A 16,633-nucleotide genomic window follows, 5' to 3' on the forward strand; every position below is an offset into this window, starting at 1 on the left:
TCAGTATATATGTCTCTATTATCGTGCTGTGGAAGGCAGGTCTGTACATCCAGGAGCTGCGTTCAAGGCCGTCAATAGGTGAGAAGTTCACTGATCAGATGGTTTTAGATTCATTCCAATCATCTGGAGGCTTCACCTTTGACCACAGATGTACTAAACAGAGAATACATAGTAGAAATGTGGTTAAAGAACACCAGAGTCGGCCAGTGTGTCGTCATTCTTTTGCTTTTTTAAACTGCAAATGTTTAGAAATCTAAATCCTCTTGATCTCATTGGCTGGTATCGGTGGGGAAAAAGGGGGCAAAGATCAATAAATACATCCTGAACTGACAAGAGGTCCTGACGTGTTTTCTAGAGAGGAAAAACAAAAAGCTCCTTCAGTTACGCCGACTCTCTCTTGGACTTGCCACTACAAGAGACCTTGGGTGGGAAGTTTTGTTTTATTGAACGTAGCACAGTGAAAACTCCAGACATCCCTCGGAGAAATCTATCACTGGATTCTGACCATGAGTTGGTTTTTTTTTATTCTCGCCAGCCCTGAATACTAAAAGCGATATGTTGTGACCTTTTGCCAAAGCGCTGGCTGCAGGGATCTGGGACAGCCTCCCTATTTTTTTTTGTGTGTGTTTTTCCTTTTTGAGTGCACAGCTGCTACAAGGCGGCGGAGATCCCCAGTCTGTCAATTAAGACGTGCAACAAATCAGGGCATTTGTGGTCTGGAGACATCGTCAGCCACGCTGTCTCCGTGAAATCACGCGGTTATCTTTGTGTGGATTTGGACAAATGTACCACGTTAGTCTGAAATAATCTTTAAACGAACGCTCGGGTGTTGGCGTCTGATGGAGGAGTGCCTCGTTTCAGGGATCAAAGGTGGCTTTGATCAATAACCTTGATTTGCGCTGCAGAGATCTGCTGTCGGTGTTACTGGAGACTCGCCTCTCAAGGTCTCAAGTGAAAAAACCCCCAAGACACGACACAACAACACAAACGCCAGCAGGACGTCTCGATGGCACAAGTTTCTGACCTCTGAGAGAACCAACGTCACGGCAAGGACACAAAAGACGAGAGCAAACTGACATGTCAGTGTCGGCAGACATGTTGGCCAAAGTATGACCAACGTTATAATCCTGGAAAAGGTAAGAGTTGGAGTTGCACTCAGGCTGGAATTTGCTCATTAGCATATGACTGTAGTCACCGTTGTTTCCCCCACCTGGCGAGTGTCCATCATACACACCGTTGCCAGGTTTAAAAGGCTCTTATCTCTGCACGACTAGTCCGTCACTTAGCTGTGTTCAGCCTCAGAAAGCAACAAAGTGAACCGGCTAGCTATACGGAGGAAGCTGAGCCCAGAGAGAAGGAAGCCCACACGTCGCGGTGTCTTCGATTCGCTGCATCGGTCGAGTTACAGCAACTCTGAGAAGACAAACTACTCTTAGTGCCTTTTAAATCCTGATGTTACGACGGTAAAGGGCTCAGTAGTCGATGACTGTCAGCCATCAGCCCAACGCACTTTGAAATGTTTGTTCACCTGCTGATATATCGATATCTAACCTTTTCCCTCTCTCATGTTGGTCTTCCACGTTCTGACACCGTCACGAGCAACTGCAGCTTCCATCTCTCCATCTGAAAGCCATTGACTCAGTCACCAAACATTTCCGCTGCACATCTATCTATCTGTGATTATGTGCCCTATTTCGTTGCCTGTGATAAGAGAGCATCCAATTTTTGCTTTCCTTCTGAGTCCGTGGAGAGGTGCTGCCTGCCTAACTGTTCCATTCCAGCCTGAAAATTTCAATCCAGCCTCGCAACCGACTTAAAAATGGAGATGGCGTCCTTGATTTCCATTTACTGTGTCAAGGTCCATGTCGAATACAGCGAGCTAAAAACAGGCCGGCGCTCCAAACATGTCGTGCACGCTCGCCACACAGAGCGGATTCCTCCCCCCCACCACCACCACACCCTGTCACAAGCATTACTTATGGACGTTAATCTGAGCGCCACGCCTCTGACAGAATGAAGTCCTCAACTCCGTCTAAAGCTCCCAAAGTCGAGCCGGAGCTAGTCGAGCTAATCTGCAGACACTGAGTGATGCCGAAGTATGTACGCCAAAACATGACATTCCAATAGAGTCGTCCCCCGCTGCTCCGAGCTCCAAAATAGACGTGTTAGAAATGACAAAACCAGCAGGCGAGCCCAGCATTGTCTCGGCATGACCTCAGTAAATGAATGGAAGTGAACAGTGGGACAGGCAGACAGCTCCTATAACTGTCACCATGAACAAAATATCCACGATGAATTGAGAGGATGGCCTGTTTTTTCTTTGATGCTTTAAGGAAGAAAAACCGAGAGCGTGCTCATGTGTCAGAACCAAAAATAGGGTGTTTAAGCGTTAGAGGGCCTCAGTTTGACATGCAGAACGCTTCTCCCCCCCTTCAGATGAAAACATCACAGCGCCCGACAGACCGAGAGCAAATTTTCCAGACATCAATCAGGTGCTGAGGAATGTTTATTAAAACTGAAGCGTCTGTTTCTTTTTCTTTGCGCCGCACAATGATGATGAACGACAACATACAAAAACTACAAGAAGTGAAGATTATGAGCATCGCCTCGGAGCGAGACGTCACAGCGCTCGGCTCTGATGGGGAGGGGAGGGAGGGAGGGACGCTCGCCCGTCGTTAAAAAGCCGTTTTCTACAGACTGGTCATTAAAATGTGGCGAGCGGTGGCTGACATGTCCGTCCAGAAGGCGCGCAACTCGCCTCATCGTGTCCTTTAATCATCGCGTTGGAAAAAGAGAGAGCGGCCCACGCTGGGGTCACTTTCAATGAGCTGCACTCCGAACGGTCCGAAGAGACTCCAATTAAATCCTGCATTTTTTTGACCCAGGAGCGGCCGCGTAATGAAATCTGATGGCTGCTGCTTGGATGAACTGAGCAGAGAGAGAGAGAGAGAGAGAGAGACACTCGAAACAACTTCAACACATCCAGTCACATGCACGCCATACTGCTTCATGCACACAAACACAGCAAAAAAACACAGCAAGGCCTTCTCCTCAGGCCACTGCTGTAAATAATGTGTTCTTCATTTAACTCGCATCGGGAAGGAACGTGGAGGAGATCCAGGATCGGATACAGGCGACGAGGAGAGAAACGGTTGTGTGGAGAGAGGAAGCAACAATGTCAGGATTCTTAATCCCTCGGACACACCGAGTTATCAATCTCCTGTAAATGTCAGGCGCGAGGATGTGCCCTCATGAATGATGGATATCTGCCTTGTTTGTTTTTTTCATCTTCCCTACATTGTATTATTGAGTGAGCGCCACCGAGGGCTTAGAGTCTATCCAGAGAGGTAATACTCCCTCCTCACTGTGGCGGCGATACCTGAATCACAATTACCCCGAGTGGAGAGGCAGCGAGCAGAGCAGGAGCGCCCGAATCAGCACCTTCAAAACACATGCATGCACGCTGAGTTTGGATTTCTCCTCCAAACTTGTCAAGGATGCACAGAGGAGGACAAATACTGATCAAGCCTCACTGCAACAATACTTTGCAAGATGGACCAAGGACCCAGGCCCGTAACCACAGACCCCCCCAGCTCTGCTCTAAACGTGGAGACGTTCAGATCAGAGCGAAACTTCGTCTTCGTCTATCAGAATCTGTATTCAACCGACGTTCGTTTTCCCAAAGCAGCTGGCTCCCCTCGAAACAAAAACAAACATGTCATTAATGATAAGATCATTTGGAGAAAGAAACAGCCGACTGTACAAATATGAAAACACCCCGAGGGGCGACGTAATCGTGGGGTAGGAATAAAAAATAAATAAAAAGAAGAAGAAGGGAGGAGGAGGAGGAGGAGGAGGAGGAGGAGGAGGAGGAGGGAGGGCCTGAGGTTACTGTAGACTCTCTGCTGGGCACCAGAGACGCACGCTCGGTCTCCACAGGAACATTTGAGGACTCTGGTGAGATTATTTCACTGAGCACCAGAAAGCACACAGTCACTGCTCCCAGATCAGATCTGCTCACTGCCACACTCATCAGGGGGGAGAGAGAGAGAGAGAGAGAGAGAGAGAGAGAGAGAGACAGAGACAGAGACAGAGACAGAGAGAGAGAGAGACAGAGAGAGAGAGAGAGAGAGAGAGAGAGAGACAGAGAGAGAGAGAGAGACAGAGAGACAGAGAGAGAGAGAGAGAGAGACAGAGAGAGAGAGAGAGAGAGAGAGAGAGAGACAGAGAGAGAGACAGAGACAGAGAGAGAGAGAGAGAGAGAGAGAGAGAGAGACAGAGAGAGAGAGAGAGAGACAGAGAGAGAGAGAGAGACAGAGAGACAGAGAGAGAGACAGAGAGAGAGAGAGAGAGAGAGAGACAGAGAGAGAGAGAGAGAGAGAGAGAGAGAGACAGAGACAGACCAGGCTGCACAATTCTCAGAGAACCAATTAATTCTCAAACATTTTAAATGCCTCGCGTGCATGCGCGCCCGCACGCACGCACGAGCCGCTGCATATCAATATGCATCTGTTTATTTTGCGGCGCTTGGCAAAGTTTAATTTCCGAGGGAGCGGGCTGATTAATTAATTAGTACTTATTAATCAGAGTAACGTTTTTAACAGCTGGGCTTCTGATGACATATTCATCGCATGCGCGCTGTTCAAACTGGAGAGAACGCGTTTGTAAACAGTGGAACAGCTGGAGAGAGAAACACCCCGGTGATAAACTTCATTAAAAAAAAAAAAGAAAAAAAGAACGTGCCGCCGTGAACGCATCATGGTCATGATGAAGGCAAAGGAGCAGGGACCAGAACTTGGGTTGAAGTTCGGGTTGAAGGTTCAAGTTCATGTGACGTTTAATCACAGGAGCTGCGAGTGTGTGTGTGTGTGTGTGTGTGTGTGTGTGTGTGTGTGTGTGTGTGTGTGTGTGTCACTAGCCTGCAATTAAGACGAGAGTGTGTGTCACAGTGATGTGGAGCCTAATGAGGAAATTATAGGCTACGCGCAAAAAGCCAGAGAATAATGAGCCCATCACAGACCCGGAGGCCTCCGACACGAACCCTGACGGGGACACACGGACACTAATGGGCCCGTCTGGTGTCTGACCGGTGTCTCTTCTTACCTTGAGCTCGTGCGGAGTGGATGAGTAAGGAAAAAAATAAAATCCATGTGGCGCGCCACATCGATCTGCTCCAGGAGTCCGCAAACATTGTTCCAAACCGGAGAGGCAGGCTGGACAACAAGTGCCCGCTGAGCTGGAAGCGTGGAAGTGTGGTTCTGGTTCTGCTGTCCTCCTCTTCCTCCTTCCTCCTGGTCCTCCTGCTGCCGCCGCCGCCGCTGCTGCTGCTGCTGCCGGGGGTCTCCTGCCGCCACTCGAGCCGGGCAGAGCGCACCGAGGTGGGCGCGCTAAAAAAAAAAAAGCCGAGGGTCCGCAGCCTGTTCGGTCCAACAGTCCTGAACCTGTTCTCAAACGCGCTCCAGTTCCACAGACCCCCGCAGGATAGAGTGCCTGTTACTTGGTCTCTCTGAAGTGCTGGATGCAACTCAGTCAGATGAATCCAGGTTAAATCCAAACCCAGTCCGCTCCTCGCTGCACCTGTGACGATCCGCGCCTCGCACTTTTTTCCTCGCGTCCTTGAGATGTTGCTGTTTTCCGCCTCTTACTTCTAACTTCACTCTCCCGGTCCGCAACCGAGTGCTCAGTTGTTTTTTTTTTCTTTCTCCGGACAGACTTTAACTCGAATCCTCCCCCACAGCGCGCTGTCAAGGTCGGCAATTCAGTCTGACAGGAGCGCTGGGAAGAAGTTCAGCGGCTCGGAGAGCGGAGAATGAGGGCAGCGGGGGGAGAAACCTGCACGCAGTCACGCTGTCATGGTCGGAGCCTGCCGTGGAGGAGAGCCCGGCTGCCGGTGTGCGTCGGATGAGGACGAGTCCCGGGTTCTTTATGAGGAAACGTTCAGATGGTGATGTGCTGGCGGCGCAGCGCAGGTCGCCACCATGCGGCCGCGCGTAAAAGCGCACGCCAGGTTGCCAACACAGCCAGGCACAGGATTTTCATCACAAAAAAAAGAAAGAAAAGGTGGCATGAATATAGCCCTTTGTTGAAATGATTTAAGGGAACACGTGCTTTTGCTGGTGTTGCCAGACTTGTTCTCAGGCCGCCTGAGGAGGAATCACTGTAACACTCCTGCAGGGGTGGATAATGTGTCTGAGTTTATTGACCCTCTTGTATTTCTTTTATCCTCCACTGCATATATTCTGTGTGCGTGTTAATACTCGGAGGGCTGATAGCGAGGCACCCTTCAGAGCACGGCTGCATTGTTCTTCTCTCTGAGGCTGTGCAGCTGTGCAACATGACTGGAGAGAGACACACAAACGGCTGTGCAGAGTCGTTCACACGGCACCGACTGCAAACTGCTGCATGTTATCTCGCCTGTGTGCAGCAGGAGGAGAAGAAGGAGTGGAAAGGAGAGGGAGAGGGTGGGGAAATGAATGAGTGGAGGGAGCAGGAGGAGGAGGGGAGGAGGAGGAGGGGAGGAGAAGAGGATGGAGAGTGACAGAGCAAACGCCGCTTCCAATATGACAGTATCAGGAAAGCGGAGGCCGACGGAGAGAATGAGAGAGCATGACAGAGCAAAATGTTCCTGTCGTCAGGATGACAGCGTCTTGCCAGGAGAAAGCAGGAGTGCTTAATGCTTGTAATGTTTTATTTTTTGTTTTTTTTTGGAGAATGGTGAGAGCCCCATCTAAGCCACCACAGGGCAGCGAGGGAATAATGCACCATGGTAATAGCCTCTGTTGTTTCTCAGCGTGATCGTCAGGCTCCCGTCGCCTCCCCCTCCCCTCCCCCTGCTTTTCCAAAAAATGTGATACCTTGCAAAAAGTTAATAACAGGAGAGTTAACATCAGGAAAAGCGAGACGGAGCGCTGCCTCGGCCGCCCTCGAGGCTGCTCGGGGACCCGATTATGATTTTTCAAAGTGTGACTGAAGTCAGCGAGAGGGTAATTTAGAGAATCCCTGGACGCGTCGAGCTTTTCTGAGCCCCAGCTTTCCGCACAGTCGTGCCAAAGCGGTTTGTTTGTGAGGCTTTTTTTCTCTCCCTTCGCCGCGCAGATGCCAACGCCGCCAGGTGTTAGCCCGCGATGCTGTCGAGCTGCAGCTACCTGTGATCACAGGTGCTAAAGCAGCTTCCTGCAAGCTGTGTTCACTTCAGTCTAAGATTCTCTTTTCATCTGGCCCTCGAATTAACCACACAACTGGTAATGAGTTGTCTGCAGCAGACTGCAATTATTTCAAGTTATGCTGACACTTGCCCTGGGCGTCCATATTTAACACCTTTAACCAGACCATTGGATGCCATTTTTGGCACAGCCGGTGAGACAGAGAGGAAGGCAGAGAAACGTGGAGGTAATTGCAGAAAACACACGTTACTCTTAAAGACGCGAGCCAGCCGCGTCTGCTGCCCGTCTGCAGGTCTTTGAACGTGTCTTTCCTCTTTGTTCACTCGCGTCCATTGATTTCTCTTTTCTGATATTTTGGATGTTTGGATGTTTAAATGAGTCAGTTACATTCAGAAATGATCCCCACCGATCCAGGGAGCCATTGATTTCTTGTATGAAAATGTATGAACAGACCTCGCTGTGTGCCCGGCTCTTTATTTGAATGTTTAGCCAAAGCGCTGGAACGAGTCGGTCGATCGCCTCAGCTGGCAGCCGCAACACGACTGCAATGGAGATCAAGGTAGTTCCTCGAGGGGAACTGTTCTCTCGGACTCTGGTTCACCTTTCGCCCGCCGTCTTCCTGCAACAACTCACGTCTTGTGAGACTTGCGAGAGATTCTTTTGTTTCAGTGAACAGAATGTTTCTCTCTCTGCAGGAAGTGTTTCCGCTTCTCGTGGACGTCGTCGCCCCGACGGATTACTCTGCAGTTGTCACGTACGTGTCATAGCTGCCAGCTGAGGCGATCTAATGGACCAATTCAAAAATTTCTGATGCGAATGAATCATTTACACACCCGAGCATTTAAACACAGGGCCAGGTTTTTAGCAAAGTGCCAGAATCAGAAAATCAGATACTGCAGGCAAGTTTTAAGAGTCTGTTTATACAAATTCACACAAGACAAGAGTAGAAATCGATGGCTGATAGGATTGGTAGAAATGTAGATTCCAAAGATGGTTTGCAGAAGTTAAGCTGTGATTTAAAATGTACATATTAGAGCGGATTGGCTGAGACCAGATTTCTACCCACCGCCATCAGCCCCGACTCAGAAAAAAACAACCAACAAACTTTGTCCACATGCTGAATCTTCAACCACGAAGTGCACACGCTTCATTTTCTACCAACAAAGTGAAAGAGGCACTCAAGAGGTGAAGCCCGGCCTGCATCTTCTCAGGCCTGGAGGGGAGGAACAGAGGGGAGGATGGAGGGAGGAGGAGAGACGCATCTTTCAACAACAAAGGGCATCAATGTTTGAAATCATCTGAGATATACTCTCAGACCAAAGTCCAGATCCTCGCCTCGGATTTTGTTTGTTAAGATCTTTTTTTTTTTTTTTTTTACCTGAGATAAGGTAAGATCACAAATACACACAGAGACGTCTACACACACACACATTACATGCCAAGAGAAATCATATCAGAGAAATGGTCTGTAGGCTGAAAGATGGAGGTCAGACCTCCAAGAGGAAGGAAAGAAAACCTGAGGGGGAGATTCTTGAGTGCTTGAGAGAGATCTGTGAAGCTCTCCTGCTCCTCACACTCCCATCACAACCCGAGGGTAGTGTTTGCATTAACCTCCAGTGAGATTTATTTATCCACGGGCCTTAATCTGCCCGAAAAAGTCGACGTTATGGGGGAAGAAACACACCGGGTCCGGTCATTAAACAAACTATTTATCAAACATTTCTCACGCCATTAACACGTCGCTGTCAATTAGAGCCCATTTAAGACGAAGCTTCAGAGGAAACGGGGATCTTCTTAAACCAAACTGAGTGCTCCGTCCTTTCTTCCACCACTCTGACCAATCTCACTGGAGGCTTAATGAATCGGAACGAGCAGGGGATAATGGGGAACGGGAGCTCGGTGGGAGGCCGATGGGGTGATGAGCGTTGCTTATTACCTCCAAGGCCAATTACAATAGAGATCTGTCAGAGTGTCCCCCGCTGATAGAGGAAGAGTCACGGTCTCCCACGGGGGCTCGGCTGACCGTCTGAACAACCCCGGCCAACACAAACACGCTAAACTGAACCCCCGGCCTCATTTAGAAGGATATTTATGCAGCGTCCATCGTTAGAAGCTAAGGTCAGTTTGCTTCTCGCATTAGAACAGGTTAGTTCTGAGCGACTCGCTGCTTTCTTTTAGTTTTTTTTAGAGATAGCTTGATGTGAGAGAAATACTCATCTACAGGGACCTCATTACAGAAGGAATGTCCTAACAGCCTGCGCTATCTTAACTTAAGTTTTCAAAGACAAGGAAAAGCAACTCCTTAACTCGTGGCTTTGTCCGATCCTTTCTCCAGACCTTTTATCTTATCTGAACATCAGGAATCCTGACTAAAAACTATAAACTCGCCTCAATCGGCACTCATCGGCGTTATGAGTGAGTACGTTTTTAGTTTCGTTGAATCTGAGGCATCAGTCGTGTCGTTTGAAGAGAGTGTACAGACTAATTTATGGTCACAGACAAGCTAAATCAGTGTTAGCTTCTCCGACAGGCTAACATCAGTGTTAGCTCCTCCCACAGGCTAACATCAGTGTTAGCTCCTCCCACAGGCTAACATCAGTGTTAGCTCCTCCCACAGGCTAACATCAGTGTTAGCTCCTCCCACAGGCTAACATCAGTGTTAGCTCCTCCCACAGGCTAACATCAGTGTTAGCTCCTCCGACAGGCTAACATCAGTGTTAGCTCCTCCCACAGGCTAACATCAGTGTTAGCTTCTTCGACAAGCTAACATCAGTGTTAGCTTCTCCGACAGGCTAACATCAGTGTTAGCTCCTCCCACAGGCTAACATCAGTGTTAGCTTCTTCGACAAGCTAACATCAGTGTTAGCTTCTCTGACAGGCTAACATCAGTGTTAGCTTCTTCGACAGGCTAACATCAGTGTTAGCTTCTCCGACAAGCTGCCAGGTTTATATTTCTACAGAAAAAAATGACACAGAAGCTGAAAGTAGACTCACATGAATCCATCTCTCACAGTTCAACAACCTTCCAGACTAATTACCACTGAGTTGAAGAGCAGCGTCAGTATAAAGACATCCTGGGCTCAGTGTCGTGTTATCAGGACGTCGCTGGTTTGTTTCCCCTCAGTGTCCTTGGGCAAGATACTGAGCCTCAAACTGCTCCTGATGTGGTGGTCGGCACCGCCATCAGTGTCTGAATGTATGTATGAATTACTGTAAGCACGCTTTGGACAAAAGCGTCTGCTACATTTATATAAATGTAAATATGCTCAAGGACTGAACTGGGCATCCATGTTTAATAAGCCCTGATGTACGATCTGATTTATGTAAGGATCTTTAATCGCAGGCATTCTGGCAGATGGAGACGAGTAAAAGAAAAATCTGATGGTCTTCATCAGGGAGAGAGATCAGTGGAAGAAGCAGAACTGTTTGTGTAAATGAGACAGATGGTCCAGATAGAAAAGAAATATGTTAAGCGGAGCGGCGCCAACCTTGGCAAAGGAAGGCGCCCGACGTAGAACGAAAGGTAACGAGGGGACGGTGTGGGAGTTAAGAACCAAAGAATTAACTAAACTGCTTTTCCTTTTCTTTTTTACGCTCTTTTTTTACACTCGTACCTTCAGATTTGCCTGCGAATCCATTTTTCACCATCCGGCAACAAAAGGCTGCAGCCGTCGTGCATGGATGCGATCGTGTTGCACCTGACTGCATCACCCTCCGATTCGTATACGCACCTCGCTCTCGTCTCTCGCACATTGAAGAGACTGCAGGATTAACCGTGATGCGAGGAGCAGCATCACTGCTTCACCTTAAAGGATTGTTTTACCCCAATACAAAACAAACAAACAGATATGTTACTTATAAGTGCCGTTATGAGCCATGAGGATGTTTTTGCCGATGTTCTGTGCGATGGAGGTTTAATGGAACTTCATGTGGGTTTTTTTTTTTTCGCAGCACGGAGATAAAAAATAATATAAAAACCCAACGAAACACAAGAGATGTTAGTGTTGAATTTTTAAAAACGCTTTTCTGGCTGTCAATGCTCTCCCAACTTTTTCTAACACCTCCTGCTTGAAAACACCCCTCCACAAAAGTTGGAAAAAGATTGGATCAACGGGAATACGTACGGTCGGATTAATAAATGATAGATGAGCACAAAAAATCCGTAGCAGCGTGAAGAAGACGGACGTGGTTGTTGACAGGCTGGAAATCTTCCAACGATTATATGAAAGTTTATGGTCTTTGCTTTCACTTTTCATTGTTCCAAGAGCGAAACAGTCAAAAAAAAAGGGGGGGGGGGTTTATTTTATTAACGTTGCTGTGCAGTGATTTAAAGATGACTCTCTCCCAGCTGAACAAACAGACACTCAGCCTCCAGCGTCAGTTTTACATGTGAAGCACTCCACCGTTAATTTAGCAAAAATATTATATCTGCAACATCCTGTTAGGCTTTTAAAATAAAACTCACTTCAGTCCGGTGGAGTGACGTATTGTGACGTTTGGACTGGGATTCAGTTCAGGCACCAGAACTACTCAGTTAGGTTTAAAGAAAAAAGGTCAAACGTCGAGGGATACGGCAGGTGGTCGAGTCCGACATACTGCACCAACGGGACCAGAACCTTGTCCTCCAGAGAGAAAGTCCAGTGGACCCAGTGAGAAGATGACTGTCACCTGGCTGTAGATGCAGGAGCTCTCATCAGGTCAGGATAATCGTCTGTAACATACACAGGAACATGATGCACAGACGCGTCACAGCCGGGCCTCGCCGCTGACAGATTGGCCGGGCCGCTGCAGGCGGCGCCGCCATATAGCTTCAGTTTTATCACCGGCTGGGGGAAATGAATATCACGCCACCACGTCAAAGCTTGGACAGAGCATCATTCTTTCAGTCCTGATTGAATTCTGGGCTGTGAGCCCATCTGACGGATCCGTAGTGTCACTCCGACATTCTGCCTGAATCCCGCTCCGTTCGAAGAGAGACGCCGTCTGAGCGAGTGGACGTTACATCACTTTAGTTATACTGACACATGAACACATATACATATGGTACACACATATATATACACCAAGTCATCTCCAGATGGAAACACTGATATCTGCACCAAAACTAAAAGACAAAACTCTTGGATGCTCTCCGCCTGCAGCGGGTTCATTTCATTGGGTCACAGTGAATCAAACATGCATCGATGCAGCGCTGTAATTGGTGCAAAGAGCTGCTGTTCCCCCGCCCACTGGTTTGAGTTTAAGGTCAACGCGCATGTCAACATGGAGCCTGGAGCCTGACAAGATACTCTGCTGCTGAAAATGGCCGCACGCTGCCCCGGCCTCCATGTTGGATGATCGAACTCTCACGCCCCCCCAGAGTGCTGCAGGCGGCGTTTGGTGCTGAGATGCGGGGAGACAGATTTCACCTCCCCCAACTTTTTTTTTTTTTCTGTGGTCGAAAGACTCTTTGTGTGTCCTAAAAGAGGAAACACATCCGCCGGGTTTTTATCTGAAGGACGTTTTCGTCGTGGAATTCATCGTTGGTGCTCAGATCGTTACACCAAACGCGCTACTTTTTCAAGCGTTTCATTGAAGGTTAACCACGTCCAACGTAGCGTGATATGCTCCTTTATGTATCTGTTGATCGCACCTTCGTCTCCAGGTGTGTGTCGAGATAGAGAAAAAGACAAAGTGACCACATGAAGACGGCGCGTTCCAGCTCGAACTTGTAGATAAGCAGCTAACAGCTTTTCATCAGACGCCTCCTCAGACCTGCCCCGGTCATGTTTAATAGCTTGTGTTGCAGATTTTTGTTTTCTTCTGAGCACCTCGGTGGAGATAATGACGCTCTTTCAGGACGTCGAGGCACAAGGTCTCATGATGGATTCGGCGCTGGACTTGTTTTGTACCTTTCCACATTTTCCTTCGAGTGTGGCGGGCTTGTCGGAATCGGGTTTTGTTTGTGTCGTGATATCAATCACACTCCGGGATGAATGCGGCTGAACTCTGCGTGTGCATCACACACGTGGCGTGTCATTCGGTTTGGAATGCTATTAGAATCCTGTCCGTCCAGGTCCTTCACATATTGTGCTCCAACCCACAGATTCTTGAAAATAATTAACACGTTTTCTCTGGTGACAGTATTTTTGACTCGACGTGTGCAGGCTCCAATCAGCTAGGAGGTCTTAAATGCCACCAGATGAAGCAAGAAAAAGCTACTGATGGTGGCTGGAAATGATTTTTGTGTATCTGTTTGTAGGACAACAAACTGCAGTTGCTCTGTAAAAGGTTTCACAGGGAGAATTTCTCTCGTCTCAGGAAATGAGGCTAATTTTCCTCCCTGACGCTGGAGGAGTCCTTTAAGGGAGCCTGAAGTAGAATTGAGTGCAAATGAGAGAAAAAAAAACCTAATTTATGATGAGATATATCGAGCGAGCACAGCAGAACTTTTTGTATAAAGATGCAGGGACGTCTGGATTTTCTACTCAGTCACACAAACCCTGATGTTCTCTTCTCAGCGAGCGACGGCCGCTGTAATCCTGACCCACCAGAACATTCAGATGGTTTTTCTCTTCTTATTCTGAATGCAAACGCAACAATTTTATGCCTGAGCAGCTGTTTTGTGTGTGAGGTGAGTCCAGAAACGCTGCAGATGTACCGCACAGCGAGCTGCTCGGCGCTCTTACACACTCCGTCTTCCGTCCTCCTGCACCTGTTCGATGTTACCTGACGGACTAATTGAGGAGAAACGCGCTAAGCAGCTTCATTTAGCCACGTTTCATGTGTTTCACGTGTGCGTCGGTGTGGTTGGATTGTTGAAGGCGAGTTACAAACATATCTACAGTCCGCCCACTCGGACTGACTGGATGTGACTCGTGATGCGGCGCTGCAGGTGTCACTCTCCTGGTGGCGGCCATGATGTGCCGTGATGTCATCACTGATGTTTTTTTGAATGACAGGAACGTGGAAAAACTTTTTACGTAGCGAAGGTCCCGCTTAAACGATTTCACAATAGATTTCACCCCTAATCTGTTTGTGTTTGACCTTTGAAATTTAGTGCATGTTTGCGCAATTTGAAACCACATTCTCTCCACGTCTTAACTTTAATCTCTGGGTGACAAACACACCGTCTACTCCACCAATCCGCTCCGTGAAGATAATTAATCAGTAATTAGTGACGAGAAATGTTTGCAACCTCTGTCTTTTTCTGAGGACGAGCATCAAGGAGAAGATTTATCCATTAACACTTTATTAATTAATATTTAGACAACAGATTTTTGTGGGTCAGTTCTGGATTGTAGAAGATGATTTTTCTTTTACGCACACCTTGTGAATACCACATTATAAAACTGGAATCGTCTATTTTAAAAGCACAAATGTAGGAAGATTTCCATCCAACACAACCAAGACTCTGATTTCACGGCTGATAGAAGCCGTCTAAGGCCCTCCACATCGAATCTGGCACATCAGCCTCCTAAACGGAGCCGTGGATTTACATGATTGTACGAATGTGTCTCCAAAGCAAACATCAGAGCAATTTTTCCTCCACTGTAACTACAGCTAACACTCAGGATTGATTCAGCGCGTGCAGTAGGAGCGATGGAGCGTTTCTCCATGCATTGAAAAAAAAAACATGTGCAAGACGAAAAATTAAAGAGCACAGAGAACAGAGTGTCATCGGAGCTCGGCAGCAATCACACAATTACATGCTTGGGTAGAAACATGATAACTGCACACGAGGCCGAGCGTCGACACACTGTGTTCTAATGCAACTTGGCAAAACATGTTTGTTATCTTCTCAATCACAGTGATGGATCACCTTCACCGACTGAATCGGACGTGTTGGGAGTCGTTCTGGAGCCTGGCAGGTAAGCTAAAGCTGATTTATAAATGTGTTCATCACGGGGGGGTTTGCATGTAAATTATCCTCCGAGGAAACATTAAGTGTGGCTGCTTTCATGCATGCAAAATGCAAAAAAAAAAAAAAGAGGGGATAAAATATCTGTCACGCTGGAATGAGCTCTGCTTTCAGCAACAGATGACGTGTCGTGTACGTTCATGCCGGTGAGTGACGAGGCCTCCGCTCCGACTCTTCTGCATCTCAGGAATGACTTTAGAAAATCCCCTCGGCGTCCCGTGGAGGACGATGTGTATGTGAAGAAAGCAAACACGGGGGGGGAGGACGAGTCTACCTTTTCAAATCAAGAGATTTTCATCATCTCCTCTCCCAACTCAGCAGTGATTGATGAGCAATCATGTCTTTCAAACTTCTCTGCCAGATGTATTTTTAACTTCACACTTCTCGCTCTCTCCTCTTTCACTCCTGCTGATTTTTTCAAGTGAGCGTATCTGCAGCTACGCTCACCGAGCGTCAACATCATCATCACGATCATCAGACCTGTTGAGGAGCCAAATCTTAGCTTCACATGACGGTTAACAGTCGCTCTCTCCGTTCTCGCTCGTTTATGCACCTGCCAAAATTGCTCCGCTCTTGTTGCATTTGTCTCGCTGCGACGCAAATCTACAGCGTGGATGAGTTCACAACATGAACACAGGAAGCCTTGTTTACAGAACAAGCAAATATGATGATGTAGTAGGGCTGAAGCAACAGGCCGCAGTGTACCTGTCTGTTCCAGCCTCTGCTACCTGTGTTTTTATCAGTTACATTCACATAAGACTGCTGCGGGGGGATAAAGATTTTTTCTAGGTTAACCCTGAAGTTAGCATCCCTCTAGTTCCCTTAACAAAAGGCCTTCGGCGAGACGTCAGTGAGGATTAAACTTCAGTTTAACTGTAAATGCCATTGCCAGAAGTAAAAGTTAGGATGGTTTGCTGAAAGTTCACCTGTAAAGGTGAGAAGATGAGCCCCGTGTTCGGCGTGTCCAAGATAAATTCTAAAGTCTCATTGTTAGCAATTACCTTTATTCAAGACAAATAAATGCTTAACATTCAAACATGGGCTCTTTAAAAAACCTATTTTACATCTTCGTACAAAACATGAAAGTTTCTTAAACTTAAGACCTTATTTCAGGCAGCCAACCATTCGAGAAGACGAGGGAACAGGAAGTATAAAAATCTGCGAGTCCTTCAGAGACCTTGTTAACCTCGTCAGCCGTCATTAAACGGAACTGTCTAGTGTTTGGAGTATTTCCTGGTTGTGTCACCAGATGTTTTACCCTTACGTCACCATTTCTGAACTGAACTGAGACGCATCATATGAAGTGTGTAGTTAAGCAGAATTAGTGAAAAATAAAAAACAACCATGAGAGTTCCAACATGACGTGGAAACCCTGATCTCTGTGCTCATCAAAAAGCAGAATAAATAGAAATTAGGAAGGTTTTGCTGGGTACTGATCCAGCAGAAAGTCTCTCCTCTCCTCTCCTGGTGGTGTTGGTGGAGGGAATCATCAGCCAGGGATCTCCGGAGCGCTCTCCATCAGTCTCCATCCTCGGTCTCTATGACTCCTCCATCAGCGAAGCTATTTTTC

At 47.5% G+C, this 16,633-nt stretch overlaps 1 protein-coding gene across 9 annotated transcripts in view; it reads right to left on the reverse strand.

Moving 5' to 3' along the window:
• The window catches only part of sdk2b (sidekick cell adhesion molecule 2b), a 352,080-nt gene that overhangs the window by 264,063 nt on the left and 71,384 nt on the right, over nucleotides 1–16,633 (reverse strand). For 4 of the 9 annotated variants that reach the window (XM_037081075.1, XM_037081074.1, XM_037081069.1 and 1 more), the window contains exon 1: nucleotides 5,104–5,928. The exons of 3 other annotated variants lie outside the window; for them this stretch is intronic. In XM_037081075.1, coding sequence (XP_036936970.1) covers nucleotides 5,104–5,191 — 88 coding nt within the window. In that variant the 5' untranslated portion in view covers nucleotides 5,192–5,928. Of the gene's footprint in view, nucleotides 1–5,103; nucleotides 5,982–16,633 lie in introns of those variants that run through there. 2 more of the 9 variants (XM_037081072.1, XM_037081067.1) reach the window with 2 other exon arrangements.

This window comes from Acanthopagrus latus, chromosome 20 (genome assembly GCF_904848185.1).
Source record: "Acanthopagrus latus isolate v.2019 chromosome 20, fAcaLat1.1, whole genome shotgun sequence".
Classification (NCBI taxonomy): Eukaryota; Metazoa; Chordata; class Actinopteri; order Spariformes; family Sparidae; genus Acanthopagrus; species Acanthopagrus latus.